General features: G+C 48.0%; 1 protein-coding gene across 1 annotated transcript in view; it reads right to left on the bottom strand.

Annotated features, from left to right (window-relative positions):
- LOC115108852 (prolyl 3-hydroxylase 2-like) overlaps window positions 1–23,965 on the bottom strand; it is a 158,663-nt gene that overhangs the window by 58,882 nt on the left and 75,816 nt on the right. Inside the window, exon 2 of the mRNA XM_065009574.1 lies at window positions 7,521–7,673. Coding sequence (XP_064865646.1) covers window positions 7,521–7,673 — 153 coding nt within the window. The remainder of the gene's footprint in view (window positions 1–7,520; window positions 7,674–23,965) is intronic.

Below are 23,965 nucleotides of genomic sequence, written 5' to 3'. Positions count from 1 at the left end.
CTATGCCTCCCTCCAGTCCCTCGACTTCTTGGCACTGACGGAAACATGGATCACCACAGATAACACTGCTACTCCTACTGCTCTCTCTTCGTCCGCCCACGTGTTCTCGCACACCCCGAGAGCTTCTGGTCAGCGGGGTGGTGGCACCGGGATCCTCATCTCTCCCAAGTGGTCATTCTCTTTCTCCCCTTACCCATCTGTCTATCGCCTCCTTTGAATTCCATGCTGTCACAGTTACCAGCCCTTTCAAGCTTAACATCCTTATCATTTATCGCCCTCCAGGTTCCCTCGGAGAGTTCATCAATGAGCTTGATGCCTTGATAAGCTCCTTTCCTGAGGACGGCTCACCTCTCACAGTTCTGGGCGACTTTAACCTCCCCACGTCTACCTTTGACTCATTCCTCTCTGCCTCCTTCTTTCCACTCCTCTCCTCTTTTGACCTCTCCCTCTCACCTTCCCCCCTACTCACAAGGCAGGCAATACGCTCGACCTCATCTTTACTAGATGCTGTTCTTCCACTAACCTCATTGCAACTCCCCTCCAAGTCTCCGACCACTACCTTGTATCCTTTTCCCTCTCGCTCTCATCCAACACTTCCCACACTGCCCCTACTCGGATGGTATCGCGCCGTCCCAACCTTCGCTCTCTCTCCCCCGCTACTCTCTCCTCTTCCATCCTATCATCTCTTCCCTCTGCTCAAACCTTCTCCAACCTATCTCCTGATTCTGCCTCCTCAACCTTCCTCTCCTCCCTTTCTGCATCCTTTGACTCTCTATGTCCCCTATCCTCCAGGCTGGCTCGGTCCTCCCCTCCCGCTCCGTGGCTCGACGACTCATTGCGAGCTCACAGAACAGGGCTCCGGGCAGCCGAGCGGAAATGGAGGAAAACTCGCCTCCCTGCGGACCTGGCATCCTTTCACTCCCTCCTCTCTACATTTTCCTCTTCTGTCGCTGCTGCTAAAGCAACTTTCTACCACTCTAAATTCCAAGCATCTGCCTCTAACCCTAGGAAGCTCTTTGCCACCTTCTCCTCCCTCCTGAATCCCCCTCCCCTCCCCCTCCTCCCTCTCTGCAGATGACTTCGTCAACCATTTTGAAAAGAAGGTCGACGACATCCGATCCTCGTTTGCTAAGTCAAACGACACCGCTGGTTCTGCTCACACTGCCCTACCTTGTGCTCTGACCTCTTTCTCCCCTCTCTCTCCAGATGAAATCTCGCGTCTTGTGACGGCCGGCCACCCAACAACCTGCCCGCTTGACCCTATCCCCTCCTCTCTTCTCCAGACCATTTCCGGAGACCTTCTCCCTTACCTCACCTCGCTCATCAACTCATCCCTGACCGCTGGCTACGTCCCTTCCGTCTTCAAGAGAGCGAGAGTTGCACCCCTTCTGAAAAAACCTACACTCGATCCCTCCGATGTCAACAACTACAGACCAGTATCCCTTCTTTCTTTTCTCTCCAAAACCCTTGAACGTGCCGTCCTTGGCCAGCTCTCCCGCTATCTCTCTCAGAATGACCTTCTTGATCCAAATCAGTCAGGTTTCAAGACTAGTCATTCAACTGAGACTGCTCTTCTCTGTATCACGGAGGCGCTCCGCACTGCTAAAGCTAACTCTCTCTCCTCTGCTCTCATCCTTCTAGACCTATCGGCTGCCTTCGATACTGTGAACCATCAGATCCTCCTCTCCACCCTCTCCGAGTTGGGCATCTCCGGCGCGGCCCACGCTTGGATTGCGTCCTACCTGACAGGTCGCTCCTACCAGGTGGCGTGGCGAGAATCCGTCTCCTCACCACGTGCTCTCACCATTGGTGTCCCCCAGGGCTCTGTTCTAGGCCCTCTCCTATTCTCGCTATACACCAAGTCACTTGGCTCTGTCATAACCTCACATGGTCTCTCCTATCATTGCTATGCAGACGACACACAATTAATCTTCTCCTTTCCCCCTTCTGATGACCAGGTGGCGAATCGCATCTCTGCATGTCTGGCAGACATATCAGTGTGGATGACGGATCACCACCTCAAGCTGAACCTCGGCAAGACGGAGCTGCTCTTCCTCCCGGGAAGGACTGCCCGTTCCATGATCTCGCCATCACGGTTGACAACTCCACTGTGTCCTCCTCCCAGAGCGCTAAGAACCTTGGCGTGATCCTGGACAACACCCTGTCGTTCTCAACTAACATCAAGGCGGTGGCCCGTTCCTGTAGGTTCATGCTCTACAACATCCGCAGAGTACGACCCTGCCTCACACAGGAAGCGGCGCAGGTCCTAATCCAGGCACTTGTCATCTCCCGTCTGGATTACTGCAACTCGCTGTTGGCTGGGCTCCCTGCCTGTGCCATTAAACCCCTACAACTCATCCAGAACGCCGCAGCCCGTCTGGTGTTCAACCTTCCCAAGTTCTCTCACGTCACCCCGCTCCTCCGCTCTCTCCACTGGCTTCCAGTTGAAGCTCGCATCCGCTACAAGACCATGGTGCTTGCCTACGGAGCTGTGAGGGGAACGGCACCTCAGTACCTCCAGGCTCTGATCAGGCCCTACACCCAAACAAGGGCACTGCGTTCATCCACCTCTGGCCTGCTCGCCTCCCTACCACTGAAGAAGTACAGTTCCCGCTCAGCCCAGTCAAAACTGTTCGCTGCTCTGGCCCCCCAATGGTGGAACAAACTCCCTCACGACGCCAGGACAGCGGAGTCAATCACCACCTTCCGGAGACACATGAAACCCCACCTCTTTAAGGAATACCTAGGATAGGATAAAGTAATCCTTCTCACCCCCCTTAAAAGATTTAGATGCACTATTGTAAAGTGGCTGCTCCACTGGATGTCATAAGGTGAATGCACCAATTTGTAAGTCGCTCTGGATAAGAGCGTCTGCTAAATGACTTAAATGTAAATGTAATACCTTGATGCTATTTTATCGCCCCCAGAAACCTCCTTTTACTCTCTGTTCCAGACGTTCTAGACGACCAATTCTTATTGCTTTTAGCCGTACCCTTATTCTTCTCCTCCTATGTTCCTCTGGCGATGTAGAGGTGAATCCAGGCCCTGCAGTGCCTAGCTCCACTCCTATTCCCCAGGCGCTCTCTTTTGATGACTTCTGTAACCGTAATAGCCTTGGTTTCATGCATGTTAACATTAGAAGCCTCCTCCCTAAGTTTGTTCTTTTCACTGCTTTAGCACACTCTGCCAACCCGGATGTTCTAGCTGTGTCTGAATCCTGGCTTAGGAAGACCACCAAAAATTCAGAAATTTTAATTCCAAACTACAACATTTTCAGACAAGATAGAACTGCCAAAGGGGCGGTGTTGCAATCTACTGCAAAGATAGCCTGCAGAGTTCTGTCCTACTATCCAGGTCTGTACCCAAACAATTTGAACTTCTACTTTTAAAAATCCACCTCTCTAAAAACAAGTCTCTCACCGTTGCCGCCTGCTATAGACCACCCTCTGCCCCCAGCTGTGCTCTGGACACCATATGTGAACTGATTGCCCCCATCTATCTTCAGAGCTCGTGCTGCTAGGCGACCTAAACTGGAACATGCTTAACACCCCAGCCATCCTACAATCTAAACTTGATGCCCTCAATCTCACACAAATTATCAATGAACCTACCAGGTACCCCCAAAGCCTTAAACACGGGCACCCTCATAGATATCATCCTAACCAACTTCCCCTCTAAATACACCTCTGCTGTCTTCAACCAAGATCTCAGCGATCACTGCCTCATTGCCTGCATCCGTAATGGGTCAGCGGTCAAACGACCTCCACTCATCACTGTAAAACGCTCCCTGAAACACTTCAGCGAGCAGGCCTTTCTAATCGACCTGGGGGTGTCCTGGAAGGATATTGATCTCATCCCGTCAGTAGAGGATGCCTGGATATTTTTAAAAACGCCTTCCTAACAATCTTAAATAAACATGCCCCATTCAAGAAAATTAGAACCAGGAACAGATATAGCCCTTGGTTCTCCCCAGACCTGACTGCCCTTAACCAACACAAAAACATCCTATGGCGTTCTGCATTAGCATCGAACAGCCCCCGTGATATGCAGCTGTTCAGGGAAGCTAGAAACCGTTATACACAGGCAGTTAGAAAAGCCAAGGCTAGCTTTTTCAAGCAGAAATTTGCTTCCTGCAACACTAACTCTAAAAAGTTCTGGGACACTGTAAAGTCCATGGAGAATAAGAACACCTCCTCCCAGCTGCCCACTGCACTGAAGATAGGAAACACTGTCACCACTGATAAATCCACCATAATTGAGAATTTCAATAAGCATTTTTCTACGGCTGGCCATGCTTTCCACCTGGCAACTCCTACCCCGGTCAACAGCACTGCACCCCCAACAGCAACTCGCCCAAGCCTTCCCCATTTCTCCTTCTCCCAAATCCATTCAGCTGAAGTTCTGAAAGAGCTGAAAAATCTGGACCCCTACAAATCAGCCGGGCTAGACAATCTGGACCCTTTCTTTCTAAAATTATCTGCCGAAATTGTTGCCACCCCTATTACTAGCCTGTTCAACCTCTCTTTCGTGTCATCTGAGATTCCCAAAGATTGGAAAGCAGCTGCGGTCATCCCCCTCTTCAAAGGGGGACACTCTTGACCCAAACTGCTACAGACCTATATCTATCCTACCATGCCTTTCTAAGGTCTTCGAAAGCCAAGTCAACAAACAGATTACCGACCATTTCGAATCTCACCATACCTTCTCTGCTATGCAATCTGGTTTCAGAGCTGGTCATGGGTGCACCTCAACCACGCTCAAGGTCCTAAACGATATCTTAACCGCCATCGATAAGAAACATTACTGTGCAGCCGTATTCATTGATCTGGCCAAGGCTTTCGACTCTGTCAACCACCACATCCTCATCGGCAGACTCGACAGCCTTGGTTTCTCAAATGATTGCCTCGCCTGGTTCACCAACTACTTCTCTGATAGAGTTCAGTGTGTCAAATCGGAGGGTCTGCTGTCCGGACCTCTGGCAGTCTCTATGGGGGTGCCACAGGGTTCAATTCTTGGACCGACTCTCTTCTCTGTATACATCAATGAGGTCGCTCTTGCTGCTGGTGAGTCTCTGATCCACCTCTACGCAGACGACACCATTCTGTATACTTCCGGCCCTTCTTTGGACACTGTGTTAACAACCCTCCAGGCAAGCTTCAATGCCATACAACTCTCCTTCCGTGGCCTCCAATTGCTCTTAAATACAAGTAAAACTAAATGCATGCTCTTCAACCGATCGCTACCTGCACCTACCCGCCTGTCCAACATCACTACTCTGGACGGCTCTGACTTAGAATACGTGGACAACTACAAATACTTAGGTGTCTGGTTAGACTGTAAACTCTCCTTCCAGACCCATATCAAACATCTCCAATCCAAAGTTAAATCTAGAATTGGCTTCCTATTTCGCAACAAAGCATCCTTCACTCATGCTGCCAAACATACCCTTGTAAAATTGACCATCCTACCAATCCTCGACTTTGGCGATGTCATTTACAAAATAGCCTCCAATACCCTACTCAACAAATTGGATGCAGTCTATCACAGTGCAATCCGTTTTGTCACCAAAGCCCCATATACTACCCACCATTGCGACCTGTACGCTCTCGTTGGCTGGCCCTCGCTTCATACTCGTCGCCAAACCCACTGGCTCCATGTCATCTACAAGACCCTGCTAGGTAAAGTCCCCCTTATCTCAGCTCGCTGGTCACCATAGCATCTCCCACCTGTAGCACACGCTCCAGCAGGTATATCTCTCTAGTCACCCCCAAAACCAATTCTTTCTTTGGCCGCCTCTCCTTCCAGTTCTCTGCTGCCAATGACTGGAACGAACTACAAAAATCTCTTAAATTGGAAACACTTATCTCCCTCACTAGCTTTAAGCACCAACTGTCAGAGCATCTTACAGATTACTGCACCTGTACATAGCCCACCTATAATTTAGCCCAAACAACTACCTCTTTCCCAACTGTATTTAATTTATTTATTTATTTTGCTCCTTTGCACCCCATTATTTTTATTTCTACTTTGCACATTCTTCCATTGCAAAACTACCATTCCAGTGTTTTACTTGCTATATTGTATTTACTTTGCCACCATGGCCTTTTTTGCCTTTACCTCCCTTCTCACCTAATTTGCTCACATTGTATATAGACTTGTTTTTTTTACTGTATTATTGACTGTATGTTTGTTTTACTCCATGTGTAACTCTGTGTCGTTGTATGTGTCGAACTGCTTTGCTTTATCTTGGCCAGGTCGCAATTGTAAATGAGAACTTGTTCTCAACTTGCTTACCTGGTTAAATAAAGGTGAAATAAATAAATAAAAAATAAAAAAACAGTGTGTGTGAGCATTGACACAGCCCTCCACAGAATGACAACAGTGTGTGAGCATTGACACAGCCCTCCACAGAATGACAACAGTGTGTGAGCATTGACACAGCCCTCCACAGAATGACAACAGTGTGTGAGCATTGACACAGCCCTCCACAGAATGACAACAGTGTGTGTGAGCATTGACACAGCCCTCCACAGAATGACAACAGTGTGTGTGAGCATTGACACAGCCCTCCACAGAATGACAACAGTGTGTGTGAGCATTGACACAGCCCTCCACAGAATGAGAACAGTGTGTGCGAGCATTGACACAGCCCTCCACAATCAGACCTTTATTGGCTTCCGTGCAAGCAAAGCAAAGGTCAATGGCCTAAACTTCTCCTCTCATTAAACTGTAGTGACCACTGTCATCCTAAAGACATGAAAATGTTTCCACAAAAGACAAAACAACCATTTAGACAAAGAATGCAGCCACATAAAGTTTAATTTAGAACGGCAAAAGAGAGAAAGGAAGCAGGAAAACAATGTTAAAAACAGCACCCTGGTTCAGCTGACGCTAACTGGCACGGACTATGTATGAACTGTACTGTAGGCAGGATTCATACGGTATTCAATACAATACGAAGACCTGACAACACCATCACGTTCAACTCCAAGACTGTATACCAAATTCTATTTGGCAGAAAGAGGCAAGAGGGTTTAAGAGAGAGCAACCCTGCCTGGTCCTGCCAAAGCAACGATAAGGCAAGCACTGGGGGCTCTGAGGAGCCTCTATCTGTATCAGGGCCTGTTCCAATAGCATTCAAATGCATCCTTTCTCCCTTTAGGTAATTACTGACCCATAAGTGATTGGATAAGTAAAAGCATGGTTCCTTAGCACACTATTGCCAATCCAACCATGTCAGATTAGTGATTAGTTAATCAGGGAAAACAGAATAGAATGATGTAATTTAAAGGTATTGGAACAAGGCCTGAATTGGTTAAATAATCAAAAAGGCATGGATCAATGACAGTCTGAAGAACACTGACACTGAGGGGAGGTTTCAGGACATAGATTAAGCCTGGTCTTGGATTCAAAATCATTCTCAAAAGAAAAACTCAATTGAAAATACATCAGGGTCTAGGACTAGGCTTAATCTGAGTCTGGAAAACCGAAACAAAAAGGTCCCTGTTCCACACTCTCACCTGATGTGGCCGTGCTTCTCTGTCCACAAAGTGGTCCAGGTTGGTGCCCTCCAGAGCCTTGTACTGCTCCAGGTTCTGATCCATCTCCACGCTCTCCGGGTTTGCCTGGAAATAGGTGTGGGCCGCCGCCGCTGCCTTGTCCAACTGTTTCAACTATACAGGGAGGATGGGGGAGGAGAGAGAGAGAGCAAGAGAGAGAAAGAGAGTGAGAGACATTAGCACAGAACACCAACTACATCAGTGTGGCCGAGGTAAGTACAGGACAATGGAGTATATTAATGACAGTGTTCACCTCAGGAAGTGGAGACACACCCTGATCCTCCTTCTCATCACCGCCCCCTTCACATGAAACACAAAGGATGGCACTGATCTCACACAAAGACGATACATGTCTAATTCACCGAGACGAGCTTTCCCAGTCTCCTACACCGAGACGAGCTTTCCCAGTCTCCTACACCGAGACGAGCTTTCCCAGTCTCCTACACCGAGACGAGCTTTCCCAGTCTCCTACACCGAGACGATCCCAGTCTCCTACACCGAGACGAGCTTTCCCAGTCTCCTACACCGAGACGAGCTTTCCCAGTCTCCTACACCGAGACGAGCTTTCCCAGTCTCCTACACCGAGACGAGCTTTCCCAGTCTCCTACACCGAGACGAGCTTTCCCAGCCTCCTACACAGAGACAAGACGAGCTTTCCCAGCCTCCTACACAGAGACAAGACGAGCTTTCCCAGCCTCCTACACAGAGACAAGACGAGCTTTCCCAGCCTCCTACACCGAGACAAGACGAGCTTTCCCAGTCTCCTACACCGAGACGAGCTTTCCCAGTCTCCTACACCGAGACGAGCTTTCCCTGCCTCCTACACCAAGACGAGCTTTCCCAGCCTCCTACACCGAGACGAGCTTTCCCAGCCTCCTACACAGAGACGAGACGAGCTTTCCCAGACTCCTACACAGAGACGAGACGAGCTTTCCCAGACTCCTACACAGAGACGAGACGAGCTTTCCCAGACTCCTACACAGAGACGAGACGAGCTTTCCCAGACTCCTACACAGAGACGAGACAAGCTTTCCCAGACTCCTACACAGAGACGAGACAAGCTTTCCCAGCCTCCTACACAGAGACGAGACGAGCGTTCCCAGCCTCCTACACAGAGACGAGACGAGCTTTCCCAGACTCCTACACAGAGACGAGACGAGCTTTCCCAGACTCCTACACAGAGACGAGACAAGCTTTCCCAGCCTCCTACACAGAGACGAGACGAGCGTTCCCAGCCTCCTACACAGAGACGAGACGAGCTTTCCCAGCCTCCTACACAGAGACGAGACGAGCTTTCCCAGCCTCCTACACAGAGACGAGACGAGCTTTCCCAGTCTCCTACACCGAGACGAGCTTTCCCAGTCTCCTACACCGAGACGAGCTTTCCCAGTCTCCTACACCGAGACGAGCTTTCCCAGTCTCCTACACCGAGACGAGCTTTCCCAGCCTCCTACACAGAGACAAGACGAGCTTTCCCAGCCTCCTACACAGAGACAAGACGAGCTTTCCCAGCCTCCTACACAGAGACAAGACGAGCTTTCCCAGCCTCCTACACCGAGACAAGACGAGCTTTCCCAGCCTCCTACACCGAGACGAGCTTTCCCAGCCTCCTACACCGAGACGAGCTTTCCCAGCCTCCTACACCGAGACGAGACGAGCTTTCCCAGCCTCCTACACCGAGACGAGCTTTCCCAGCCTCCTACACCGAGACGAGCTTTCCCAGCCTCCTACACAGAGACGAGACGAGCTTTCCCAGCCTCCTACACAGAGACGAGACGAGCTTTCCCAGCCTCCTACACAGAGACGAGACGAGCTTTCCCAGCCTCCTACACAGAGACGAGACGAGCTTTCCCAGCCTCCTACACAGAGACGAGACGAGCTTTCCCAGCCTCCTACACCGAGACGAGCTTTCCCAGCCTCCTACACCGAGACGAGCTTTCCCAGCCTCCTACACCGAGACGAGCTTTCCCAGCCTCCTACACCGAGACGAGCTTTCCCAGCCTCCTACACCGAGACGAGCTTTCCCAGTCTCCTACACCGAGACGAGCTTTCCCAGCCTCCTACACCGAGACGAGACGAGCTTTCCCAGTCTCCTACACCGAGACAAGACAAGCTTTCCCAGCCTCCTACACTGAGACGAGCTTTCCCAGTCTCCTACACAGAGACGAGCTTTCCCAGTCTCCTACACAGAGACGAGCTTTCCCAGTCTCCTACACCGAGACGAGCTTTCCCAGTCTCCTACACCGAGACGAGCTTTCCCAGTCTCCTACACCGAGACGAGCGTTCCCAGCTTCCTACACCGAGACGAGCGTTCCCAGCCTCCTACACCGAGACGAGACAATCTTTCCCAGTCTCCTACACTGAGACGAGACAAGCTTTCCCAGCCTCCTACACCGAGACGAGCTTTCCCAGTCTCCTACACCGAGACAAGACAAGCTTTCCGAGCCTCCTACACCGAGACAAAACTAGCTTTCCCAGCCTCCTACACCGAGACAAGCTTTCCCAGCCTCCTACACCGAGACGAGCTTTCCCAGCCTCCTACACCGAGACGAGCTTTCCCAGTCTCCTACACCGAGACGAGCTTTCCCAGTCTCCTACACTGAGACGAGACAAGCTTTCCCAGCCACCTACACCGAGACGAGCTTTCCCAGCCTCCTACACCGAGACAATCTTTCCCAGTCTCCTACACTGAGACGAGACAAGCTTTCCCAGCCTCCTACACCGAGACAAGCTTTCCCAGTCTCCTACACTGAGACGAGACAAGCTTTCCCAGCCTCCTACACCGAGACGAGCTTTCCCAGCCTTCTACACCGAGACGAGCTTTCCCAGCCTCCTACACCGAGACGAGACAAGCTTTCCCAGCCTCCTACACCGAGACGAGACGAGCTTTCCCAGTCTCCTACACCGAGACAAGCCCTAAGGGTATTGATTACTTCTACAGAAGTGGCCACTCCAATTGCCTGTAATCACCCTGAGGCAATGGCCTCAAAGTCTTTGATTATATTGATGCTGACAGTGCAGACACTGCAGCAGCTTTCGAATCAAATCAAACTTTGTCACATGCGGCGAATACAAGTGTAGACTTTACCGTGACATGCATACTTACAAGCCCTTAACTAACAGTGCAGTTCAAGAGGAGTTAAGAAAATATTTACCAAATATACTAAAGTAAAAAATGATAAAAAGTAACAATAAAAAAACAATAATGAGGCTATATACAGGGGGTACCAATACTGAGTCAGTGTGCGGGGGCACAAGTTAGCTGCGGTAATTTGTACATAGGTAGGGGTAGGGTAGGGGTGAAGTGACTATGCATAGACAATAAACAGCGAGTAGCAGCAGTGTGCAAAACAAATGGAGGGGGGGCATTTTATGAATTGTTCAGCAGTCTTATGGCTTGAGGGTAGAAGCTGTTAAGGAGCCTTTTGGTCCTAGACTTGGCGCTCCGATACCACTTGCCGTGCGGTAGCAGAGAGAACATGAAGTAAATGTGGTGTATATCGTGCCATTCAAAGAACGGGGTCAGGTTCATGACCTGACACCTTTTCTGCACAAAAGATAGTGTTCATTAAGATGTAGGATTGGCATGGAATCTACCGTACCCTAAGAAAGTGGCATTTCATTAGCTACAGTTCAAAGAGGACCGTAAAACCAGTGCTGACTTGAGCATAAAAATACAAAATACTTATTTACAAAAGGCCTCCTGCAGCCCATCATTCATGAAGTTATCTAGTTTGCAGTATGAATGCTTCTGGTTGAGCAAGAGATCATCAGGAGAGAAGAATAGTGATTTTAAAGGACACACTGTTCTTATCCACATCATGTCGGTATGGAAATCCACCATTCATTCAGTCAACATCACCCTCATCTGAAACATGTGGGAATCAAAAATGTTGGCATATTGGCGTGAAATAATGATCCCAATCCCAAGCATTATCTTCCATTACAGACAAATGTAACTAGAATAACAACAGAAGGATCAAACGGGGCCTTCCAAGCATCTTTGACTTCTATCAGAGTCCTCCTGAACTAACCACCTATCAGAGTCCTCCTGAACTAACCACCTATCAGAGTCCTCCTGAACTAACCACCCATCAGAGTCCTCCTGAACTAACCACCCATCAGAGTCCTCCTGAACTAACCACCCATCAGAGTCCTCCTGAACTAACCACCTATCAGAGTCCTCCTGAACTAACCACCTATCAGAGTCCTCCTGAACTAACCACCTATCAGAGTCCTCCTGAACTAACCATCTATCAGAGTCCTCCTGAACTAACCACCTATCAGAGTCCTCCTGAACTAACCACCTATCAGAGTCCTCCTGAACTAACCATCTATCAGAGTCCTCCTGAACTAACCATCTATCAGAGTCCTCCTGAACTAACCACCTATCAGAGGCCTGATAGGGTGTTTTAGTAATAGTGACATGGATACTGTACAGGCCTCCTGAACTAACCACTATCAGAGGCCTCCTGAACTAACCACTATCAGAGGCCTGATAGCGTGTTTTAGTAATAGTGACATGGATACTGTACCGGCCTCCTGAACTAACCACTATCAGAGGCCTCCTGAACTAACCACTATCAGAGGCCTGATAGGGTGTTTTAGTAATAGTGACATGGATACTGTACAGGCCTCCTGAACTAACCACTATCAGAGGTCTCCTGAACTAACCAATATCAGAAGCCTCCTGAACTAACCACTATCAGAGGCCTCCTGAACTAACCACTATCAGAGGCCTCCTGAACTAACCACTATCAGAGGCCTCCTGAACTAACCACTATCAGAGGCCTGATAGGGTGTTTTAGTAATAGTGACATGGATACTGTACAGGCCTCCTGAACTAACCACTATCAGAGGCCTCCTGAACTAACCACTATCAGAGGCCTGATAGGGTGTTTTAGTAATAGTGACATGGATACTGTACAGGCCTCCTGAACTAACCACTATCAGAGGCCTCCTGAACTAACCACTATCAGAGGCCTGATAGCGTGTTTAAGTAATAGTGACATGGATACTGTACAGGCCTCCTGAACTAACCACTATCAGAGGCCTGATAGGGTGTTTTAGTAATAGTGACATGGATACTGTACAGGCCTCCTGAACTAAACACTATCAGAGGCCTGATAGCATGTTTTAGTAATAGTGACATGGATACTGTACAGGCCTTCTGAACTAACCACTATCAGAGGTCTCCTGAACTAACCACTATCCTGAACTAAACACTATCAGAGGCCTGATAGCATGTTTTAGTAATATCAGAGGGTCTCTCCTGAACTAACCACTATCAGAGGCCTCCTGAACTAAACACTATCAGAGGCCTGATAGCATGTTTTAGTAATAGTGACATGGATACTGTACAGGCCTCCTGAACTAACCACTATCAGAGGCCTGATAGGGTGTTTTAGTAATAGTGACATGGATACTGTACAGGCCTTGGGGCAGACAATCTAAATGAGCAGTCACACGTTAAACGAAGTACAGCTTATAAAGGCTTTATAGAGCCTACATAAAGGCTTTATAGAGCCTACATAAAGGCTTTATAGAGCCTACATAAAGGCTTTATAGAGCCTACATAAAGGCTTTATAGAGCATACATAAAGGCTTTATTGAGCATACATAAAGGCTTTATAGAGCATACATAAAGGCTTTATTGAGCATACATAAAGGCTTTATTGAGCATACAAAAAGGCTTTATAGAGCATACATAAAGGCTTCATAATAATGACATATAGAGTATGATATATGCTTAGAGATCATTTGTGAAGCATTCATGTAGTGCTTATGAAGCCTTTATGTATGCTATATAAAGCCTTTATATAGTTGTAATTCATGATAAGTGGGAACAAATGAGCTCAGTAAAAGCCAGCAGCTACCGACACAATCTCCGCTCCGAAGTGCTCTGAACTCTCACATAGGGTCCATGTTAACTAGCCGTAGAACAGCCCAATGGTGCTTTCAGTGACCTGTGTGACATGTGTTGACTACCAGCAGGTCTGTTTCGACACTGATATTTCCCCATACATGTAGTGTTATTCTAAAAGTTCTCAAAGGCAGTAGCTCTTAAATGGTTTTGGCCAAAAACCTAATGATTTTATAACATTCTTGACAACATGCTATTTCCTTTTGTTCTCCAGACAAATGGAATTAGCCAATGTTTCGTTCCTTTGAAATAGCCAAGACACACCAGTGAGTACCATAGCACTATTTGGGAAACTGTGCAAAGGCTCCATAGCTGGTGAATATAACCAGACGAACAGCATCATTCACTAACAGCACTGAGCCCTCAGCAGACAGACATGATTCATCCTGTGCTGTGAAAGTTGAGGACTTAATTTTCCTGTCTTCACCAGCACCGCTGCAGTTATGAAGCACAGGTGGGCTATTGTACAAGTCTTTGTGAGAACTTCCAGATGTGTGGAACGTAAAGGCAACATTTTTTACCTTGGGACTACAGTTAAGAATAGTCTGAGACCAGGGACCAAAGACCCAGCTCCAAGCTTTTAACTCCACAACCAACTCCAGACTCTCTCCTGACCAGAAAGGCTGGCTCCAGACTCTCTCCTGACCAGAAAGGCTGGCTCTAGGCTCTTTCCCAACCAGAAAGGCTGGCTCTAGGCTCTCTCCCGACCAGAAAGGCTGGCTCTAGGCTCTCTCCCGACCAGAAAGGCTGGCTCTAGGCTCTCTCCCGACCAGAAAGGCTGGCTCTAGGCTCTCTCCTGACCAGAAAGGCTGGCTCTAGGCTCTCTCCCAACCAGAAAGGATGGCTCTAGGCTCTTTCCCGACCAGAAAGGATGGCTCTAGGCTCTTTCCCGACCAAAGGCTGGCTCTAGGCTCTTTCCCGACCAGAAAGGCTGGCTCTAGGCTTTCTCCTGACCAGAAAGGCTGGCTCTAGGCTCTTTCCCGACCAGAAAGGCTGGCTCCAGACTCTCTCCTGACCAGAAAGGCTGGCTCTAGGCTCTCTCCCGACCAGAAAGGCTGGCTCCAGACTCTCTCCTGACCAGAAAGGCTGGCTCTAGGCTCTCTCCTGACCAGAAAGGCTGGCCGCTGAGCCCTTTTCTTGGGGCTGTGCCGATCAACAATCATCCTCTCTCCCCCCCCCCCCCCTCTCCTTTTCCAAGCAGCCTCTTTTATCTCTGCCGGAGAGGAGCAGGGGAAAGAAAAACTGTGTGGACATGCTTGGTTACCTCTGAAAGGCAAAACAGTAAACTGCCGTCGACTGCATTCCTGCACAGTCCACCTCTCCCTCTTACTGCCCATGCCGAGGCTAACGGCCTGTCGGCAGGACAGCCGGGGGGACGGGGGAGGCATTTTTGTGTCCCATCCAAATGCTGACCTGTCCACTTTTCCGGTAATCACAGCTAATTCCACCATAGTTTTCTGCGTCCGAGAGTAAGAGCCAAGGATAGGGCTGTGGCGTCCAGGAGAGGAGATGGGGGAGATTCAGCCACCTGGGGAGTGACTAACCCCACCTACCACTCTGCTCTGCTCCTCTCCTCTCCCCCAACCCCCCAGAGAGGGTCAGCAGGAGGAATGGGGATAAAGTCCAGCACGCCACTGCAGTACAAACACAGCTGCGTCTTAGCACTGCCAGAGCGATTGTCCCGAGACATGAGAGACTAGCGAGAGAAAGCGGAGGAGACTGCCATCCAGCTTTGATCATGGGGAGCCACCAAACCATCACAAATCTCTGTTCACAATTCTATATCAACATCAAAACCCTTAGAGAAGGTCAAAGTGCCAAAAGTAAAGTTTTCACAACATTTGCTTAAATCTACATTGTGTGAAGTAGTTTCCTCTTGGAAAAACAGATGTTTAAAAAAAATGGCGCAATTAAATAAATAAAAAATGGTGAAGTAAGCGTGAAGGTTCCCTATGAAAGACTGTAACATGAGGACCTCAGGGGTATCCCACTGGCAACAGATAGGACTGGAGGAGCCGTGCTGAGTGACTCATTCTCTAGTGATGGTAGATTTACAGCGAAACTCCACAGTGCTGACCTCACACATCCAGTGAGGTCGCTGGTTTATGGAGAGAGGAAAGATCTGGGAGGCTGGAGGGGATTGGAGGAGACTTCCAGGAGTACAGTATCAAACTGTCACATATTAAAGCATGATTCAACCACTCAGATTATTTCATTAGAAACATGTGCACATAAATCAAACCCCCTGAAATGAGTCAAAATATCCCCTGAGTATGACAGTGCAGATCAAATGTTTAAAGATGGATTACAGCACGCTAGATTAACAGTATCAAATGGTGTGTTTGGTAGCACAGGTAGTGCTGGTATATCAAAAATCTTTCCATTATCAAGAAAGGAGACTCATTTCAAAAAGTGAAGTTGAATCAGCCATATATTCTCTTTTTCTAGTGAGGACTCCCAACAGTCACAATCTCTCTTACATGCATTGGTGGGATTTCTCCGGGGCTGTGTTGAGTTGCCGTGGTGACAGACTATTAGTAAATAGGAGAGGTTTGACCCCCTAACCAGGATGCGAGGTTGGGATGAGTGGGATGGATGAGAAAACGTACGGTTCCCACAGAATCACTATCATTCTGATACAGACGGTCTTCCAGTAGCAAGTTTTCCAAAATAGATCAACTGCTTTCAGTTGACCTCCCCAATCCTTGTTATCAACGGTTCTTTATAATGCTTTCCCCACAACAACATGTTCGATTTTTCCTTTCATTTCAAAAGAGAAAAAAAATGTATACACACGAATATGTATATCACCTGTTGAACTTCAAAGCTCACAACCCTACCACTAACCACCAGCACTCCTTGTACAAAGGAGCACCTGTATTGGGGGAAATAACTAGTGCCCTCACTCTGCCCTCCCAGCTAAACACTAACCTGTGTTAGGGACCACACACACACCGAATGTTGATCGGCCGTTCGTTTGGCGCTGCGTTTTAGGGACCACCTGCTGGTGGACGTCTGACTGCTGACATTTTCGCATTGCACTTGGTTTGCAAATCACAGCCCGCTCTCTGTTCAGAGATGCTAGTACTCTAGAAACGCTGCTACTCACTGAGTAAAAACCTCTTGATGTGGGATAGGTGAGAAACTCAAGTCAAATGTGCATGTCTCTCTCCCTAGGAGCCACTCACTTTAAATATGTAAATAGTGCTGTAGCCAGGCCGCTGTCACGGCAAGCACGTACTGTATGTATCCCTCTCAAATGATCGGGAGACAAGCACGTACTGTATGTATCCCTCCCTCTCAAATGATCGGGAGACAAGCACGTACTGTATGTATCCCTCCCTCTCAAATGATCGGGAGACAAGCACGTACTGTATGTATCCCTCCCTCTCAAATGATCGGGAGACAAGCACGTACTGTATGTATCCCTCCCTCTCAAATGATCGGGAGACAAGCACGTACTGTATGTATCCCTCCCTCTCAAATGATCGGGAGACAAGCATGGGCAGTAGAGTCAGTAGCAGTCACCAACCAGGCAACCAGCATCTACTGCCTTCCAACAAACTGGGAAGAACTGGGGAAATCTGGCAGCCAATGGCCTGCACACAAAGGAAAAACCTCTTTACGTAAGCTGCTTTCTGGAAACACACAACGCACATACCTGCACCTTGATGGACATAGCTGACATGGAGATGAACTGCATTGAGAAAAAGTGAAATTCACAGTTATGCCAGAGATAGCTTGAATGTGTTGAAACCTGCTCCATTGTAGTGGGGGGTGGGTAGATTTAGAGGCATTATGCCAAAACTCCACAGTACCACACTGTGTACGCTACAGTATATCTGAAGTCAGGACACAGAAATGGAAACAAGCAGAGATGTCAATACTCCCTAGCCTCATCCAGGCCTATTACTGAGTGAGCCTTCTCTTGGGACCTGTAGAACAACAACACCCTAACTACACTCTAATAGCATTGAGTGCATGTAGCGTTTGAGGTGTCAAATGTATGCCAGTGGCTATTACATGTATAAACATTATTCACCGCTAAAACACCCGGCATAGCCTGCTAATCCTTCACTGACAGAAGTTTTACCTTCGCTAAAAAGGTTCACCGATTAGAGAAGTACAGTACAGTGAGCTCCTTGGCCCTGGTCATTTGCATTACACACATTCCAATAGCAGATATGTCTGTGTGACAACAAAAGTACACCAACATCTGCCAACAATGGTTTACGACTTCTGAGGTAATAGTAGACTAGCACTGCTGACTAGCACTGGTCACTGCTGAGTACCACTGGTCACTGCTGAGTACCACTGGTCACTGCTGACTAGCACTGCTGACTAGCACTGCTGACTAGCCCTGGTCACTTCTGACTAGCACTGCTGACTAGCACTGGTCACTGCTGACTAGCACTGCTGACTAGCACTGCTCACTGCTGACTAGCACTGGTCACTGCTGACTAGCACTGCTGACTAGCACTGCTGAGTACCACTGGTCACTGCTGACTAGCACTGGTCACTAGCACTGCTGACTAGCACTGGTCACTGCTGAGTACCACTGGTCACTGCTGACTAGCACTGGTCACTGCTGACTAGCACTGCTGACTAGCACTGGTCACTGCTGACTAGCACTGCTGACTAGCACTGGTCACGGCTGACTAGCACTGGTCACTGCTGACCCGGGGTGGCCGGCGGAGCTGAGGGGTGAGTCAGAGACTGACGAGGAATATTGGGATAGATCGAGCAAGGAGTGGTTGGAGAAAGTTGAGGAGAGTGATGGAAGAGAGCTGTTGGTTTGCCTGGAGAGGCAAGACAGTCGCCCTGAGGAGCATGTTAGCCGTCCGATGCCACCTGTGCCAGCTCTCCGCACTCGCTTTGAGGAGAGTGTCAGTGTTCCGGTACAATGTGTGCCGGTTCTACGCACTGCGTCTCCAGTGCGCCTCCCCAGCCCGGTCCATCCTGTGCCCGCTCCACGCACCCGGCCTCCAGTGCATCTCCCCAGCCCAGTACGTCCTGTGTCAGCTCCACGCACCAGGCCTCCGGCGACGGTCTGCAGTCCGGAGCCTCCAGCGACGATCCATGGCCCGGAGCCTCCAGAGAGGATCCATGGCCCGGAGCCTCCAGAGAGGATCCATGGCCCGGAGCCTCCAGAGAGGATCCATGGCCCGGAGCCTGCAGAGAGGATCCATGGCCCGGAGCCTGCAGAGAGGATCCATGGCCCGGAGCCTCCAGAGAGGATCCATGGCCCAGAGCCTGCAGAGAGGATCCATGGCCCGGAGCCTGCAGAGAGGATCCATGGCCCGGAGCCTCCAGAGAGGATCCATGGCCCGGAGCCTGCCTCCAGAGAGGATCCATGGCCCAGAGCCTGCAGAGAGGATCCATGGCCCGGAGCCTCCAGAGCGGGTGGATCCTCGAGCTCATTGTCTCTGATTGGGGATCATACTTAGGCAGCCTTTTCCCACCTGTTTGGTGTGGGATCGTTTTTGTGTTAGCTGCCTTGAGCACTTTATAGCTTCACGTTCGTTTCTGTATTGTTTTGGTGAGTTGCATTAATTAAACATGTGGAACTCTACGCACGCTGCGCCTTGGTCCATTTATTCCAACGATCTTGACACTAGCCACTGCTGACTAGCACTGGTCACTGCTGACTAGCACTGGTCACTGCTGACTAACACTGGTCACTGCTGACTAACACTGGTCACTGCTGACTAGCACTAGTCACTGCTGACTAGCACTGGTCACTGCTGACTAGCACTGGTCACTGCTGACTAGCACTGGTCACTGCTGACTAGCACTGCTGACTAGCGTAGAATTTAAACATCTGTCAGAGAAGGTATCTAAGAGGAAACTTGTTTTGTTGATATTATATCCATTATCTCTAGGGTTGCAAAACTACTGGCAGTTTATTAAAGTTACCAGAATTTTTGGTAATTAACAGGTAATCTATGGCAATCTATTTTAATTTAGGTCATTTATAATAGAATAAAACTGTTTTTTCCAATTATTATATCTGTGTCCATATTGTCCACGAGTTGCCAGTAGATAGACCATACTGTTCAAGAGAAAATAGCCCGGTTAATGAAAAAACCATCTAATTAACAGTGGCATTATATTCAACCAACTCTTCCAACGATTTACTTTTTTCACAACTGCCACCAGTTTAGCACTCGGGTTGGGTGAAATCCACATGTTCATACTGTCATACCATTACAGGGTATACGGGGTGCTATTTTTAGTGTTTTTGTTGACGAACTCAATATACTTTAAAATATCTCAAACCAAATCGAAATTGTGTATAAATGATAGTGGACCTACATTCTTCATTTGTTGACTGTGTCCAGCTCACTAATAATCACCCAAAAGAAAGCTAGACAATCAGGGAGCATCGTAAATTCCAAAATCGATGGATAGAGAACAATGTTTATGAAAAATCTGAAGGCAAGACCGAATGTGGTCCCCGGTCAAAATGAGTTTGACACCCCTAGTCTAGAAAGAAGACATTGTTTCTCAAGTCAAGTCACAAACCAGGTGGTGCATATTGAAGAAGTCTGATGTATGGAGCATATTTCAACATGAAACAGAGCTGCACAGACAGTGCTGTACAATCTGTCACTCGTCATTCCATCAGACAACATTTACTTACATCACCTAGCGCTCTTCACATACAGTACATTCCAGTCAACTCTTAAGTCACTATGTAATGCTGGCAATAAAATATAAGATATTGTACTAATATAGACTACATTTAATTTGATGATGTGTTATAATATTTACTGGTCTAAAGACAGTCCTTTTACAAACAGACAGTTTACTGTTGCTAACTCAATATTTATGAGGTTGAGTCATATTTGGACTGGGGTTGCATACCCAAACAGGGAGGCATTCAACAGAATATCTACAGTATGGCAGTCTAATCAGGAAGATGTTAAGGCCAAGTTGTTATGTCTGTATAGACTAAACAAAAGTTTAAAAAATGTATCTGCTTAGACACAACATTGGGAGTGTTTTAATCTTTGTTTAATCTTCACAAGGATCTGTAAATGCTACTGGATCATTCCAGAGCATACCAATAAGGCACTTGACATCTGTTTTGCTCACTGACAATAGCAGTCATGAAGAAAGGCTCAACAGTGAAGGACAGACAAGTCAAATCAAGCCATTTGGAGAGAACGGAACTGATAATGGCACATTTAATGATTATTATTATGAATGAAGGTAGTAGTAGCAGCTGTAGTAGTTTGGCTTTGTATGTTTTTTGTCCCAAACTGTAAGCAGACCCTTATGTGTCTTCAAGCATAATGACAGGGATAAATGTGATGCAGCCTATTCATACATCGCAAACAGTGCTCTTAGTTTCCACTGTAAACATACTGGCTCATATGGATTCTGCCTGAAAGCTTGGGAAAACAGGCGGGTACTTTCAGAAGCTACCACACAATTAATCACTGCTTGGCACCTCGATAAAAGCATCTGGCGAAAAGTCCAAGAAAACTACCATCCCCATTCAACAGTGTGTACTGTAAATCGTTAACAATTGGGAGTATGAGTGGACTTCTATTTGCCCAGAACAGTAATTGGAAATGCACTCACTAGCGCATCAAACAAACCATTTAATTTGTGTAAACAACCATTACTGGCTGTAGTAGCTGTGTTTTTGGCAGAAGTATTTTGCATTGTGTACTCCAACTATAGGAAAATGTGTGTATGTTCAATGACCTGTTCTATTAGAGCAATGGTTCCCAAACGTTGTATAGTCCCGTCCCCTTTCAAACATTCACCCTCCAGCTGCATAAACCCTCTAGCACCAGGGTCAGCTGTACCCCCTCTAGCACCAGGGTCAGCTGTACCCCCTCTAGCACCAGGGTCAGCTGTACCCCCTCTAGCACCAGGGTCAGCTGTACCCCCTCTAGCACCAGGGTCAGCTGTACCCCCTCTAGCACCAGGGTCAGCTGTACCCCCTCTAGCACCAGGGTCAGATGTACCCCCTCTAGCACCAGGGTCAGATGTACCCCCTCTAGCACCAGGGTCAGATGTACCCCTCTAGCACCAGGGTCAGATGTACCCCTCTAGCACCAGGGTCAGATGTACCCCTCTAGCACCAGGGTCAGATGTACCCCCTCTAGCACCAGGGTCAGATGTACCCCCTCTAGCACCAGGGTCAGCTGTACCCCCTCTAGCACCAGGGTCAGATGTACCCCCTCTAGCACCAGGGTCAGATGTACCCCCTCTAGCACCAGGGTCAGATGTACCCCCTCTAGCACCAGGGTCAGCACACTCTCAAATGTTGTTTTTTGCCATCATTGTAAGCCTGCCACACACACACTATACAATACATTTATTAAAAATAAGAATGAGTTCACCCTCCAGCTGTCACTTCCCACAAGCCGGGTTGTGACAAAGAGCTCTTATAGGATCAGGGCACAAATAATAATAATCAATAATTTTATTATTGATTATTTATTTAACCATCTTACATATAAAACTTTATTTGTTCATCGGAAATTGTGAATACCTCACCACAGGTTAATGAGAAGGGTGTGCTTGAAAGGATGCAAATAATTCTGCAATGTTAGGTTGTATTTTCCACACACAGTCCGTGCCTGTATTTAGTTTATGCTAGTGAGGGCAGAGAATCCACTCTCACATAGGTACGTGGTTTTAAAGGGCATCAGTGTCTTAACAGCGTGATTTACCAAGGCAGGATACTCTGAGCGCAGCCCAATCCAGAAATCTGGCAGTGACTTCTGATTAAAGCAGATTTTCACAGAACCGCTTGTTGCAATTTCGATGAGGCTCTCTTGTTCAGATATTGTTAAGTGGACTGGAGGCAGGGTATGAAAGGGATAACAAATCCAGTTGTTTGTGTCGTCTGTTTCAGGAAAGTACCTGTGTAACTGCGCACCCATCTCACTCAGGTGCTTCGCTATATCACATTTGACATTGTCCGTAAGCTTGAGTTCATTTGCACACAAAAAAATCATACAATGATGGAAAGACCTGTTTGTTGTCCTTGTTAATGCAGACAGAGAAGAGCTCCAACTTTTTAATCATAGCCTCAATTTTGTCCCGCACACTTAATATAGTTGCGGAGAGTCCCTGTAATCCTAGATTCAGATCATTCAGGTGAGAAACATCATCACCCAGATAGGCCAGTCTTGTGAGAAACTCGTCAGCATCAAGCGGTCAGACAAGTGAAAATCATGGTTAGTAAAGAAAACTTTAAGCTCGTCTCTCAATTTAATAAAAACCTGTCAATACTTTGCCACTTGATAACCAGTGCACTTCTGTATATTGTAAAAGCGTTACATGGCCACAGCCCATATCATTGCATAGTGCAGAAAATACATGAGAGTTTAGGGGCCTTGCTTTAAGAAAGTTAACGATTTTCACTGTAGTGTCCAAAACGGCTTTCATGCTGTCAGGCATTCCCTTGGCAGCAAGAGCCTCTTAGTGGATGATGCAGTGTACACAAGTGTCGTCGGGAGCAACTACTTGCACGCGCGTTACCACTCCACTATGTCTCCCTCTCATGGCTTTTGCGCCATCAGTACAGATACGTTTGGCTACATACGGACCCGTTAGTGGAATTCAGGCGAGAGAGTGCTTCTTGTGACGTCACTCCAAATAAATCTTTCAAAACATTTCAAGTCGTTAAGCTAATCAATTAAAGCAGTTTTATGCTACATACACAAGGACTGTAGATCGTCAGTAGGCTACTGTACATTGACTCTGATCACTTCTGCTGAGCGGTTACACTAACCAGACATGGACTTGTTTTCCCTCCTCTAAAGCACAAAACACTAACACACAAGCTCTCAACTAAAACCAGCCAGCCAGCCAGCTGCAGTGTCCATTACATAGACATGGTTAGCGTATATAACACGTTAAGCACATCTCAATGAAAATGTGTCTGTACTAAGAAGAACGTGGAAAAGGGGAACATTCTTATGTGATGTCATAAGTGTGCTTTCGGTCCTTCCTTGTGAGCTTTCGGCCCCGCCTCAACCCTCCTACACTCACCCCATTCTTCCTTCCCTCCCTCCCTCCCCCTTTCCTGTTGACAGCTCTGCACACTGGTCCCATTCTGGCTGTCCTCACCCCACCTGGCCCCATTCTGGCTATCCCTCGCCCCACCCTGGCCCAATTCTGGCTGTCCTCGCCCCACCTGGCCCAATTCTGGCTGTCCTCACCCCACCAAGGGCCCAACGTGTGTTCATCCAATAAGGTAGAAATGCCTTACAAGCCTGATGGGCCGCTTGAAGAGACATCACAAAGCCCCTTTCACTATGACAAGACCTCTTGAAGAGACAGGAGACATCACACAGACCCTTTCACTATGACAAGACCTCTTGAAGAGACAGGAGACATCACACAGACCCTTTCACTATGACAAGACCTCTTGAAGAGACAGGAGCCATCACACAGACCCTTTCACTATGACAAGACATCTTGAAGAGACGGGAGACATCACAAAGCCCCTTTC

This window comes from Oncorhynchus nerka, linkage group LG25, assembly GCF_034236695.1.
Source record: "Oncorhynchus nerka isolate Pitt River linkage group LG25, Oner_Uvic_2.0, whole genome shotgun sequence".
Taxonomy (NCBI): domain Eukaryota; kingdom Metazoa; phylum Chordata; class Actinopteri; order Salmoniformes; family Salmonidae; genus Oncorhynchus; species Oncorhynchus nerka.
This window is presented reverse-complemented; position numbering and strand designations above follow the sequence as displayed.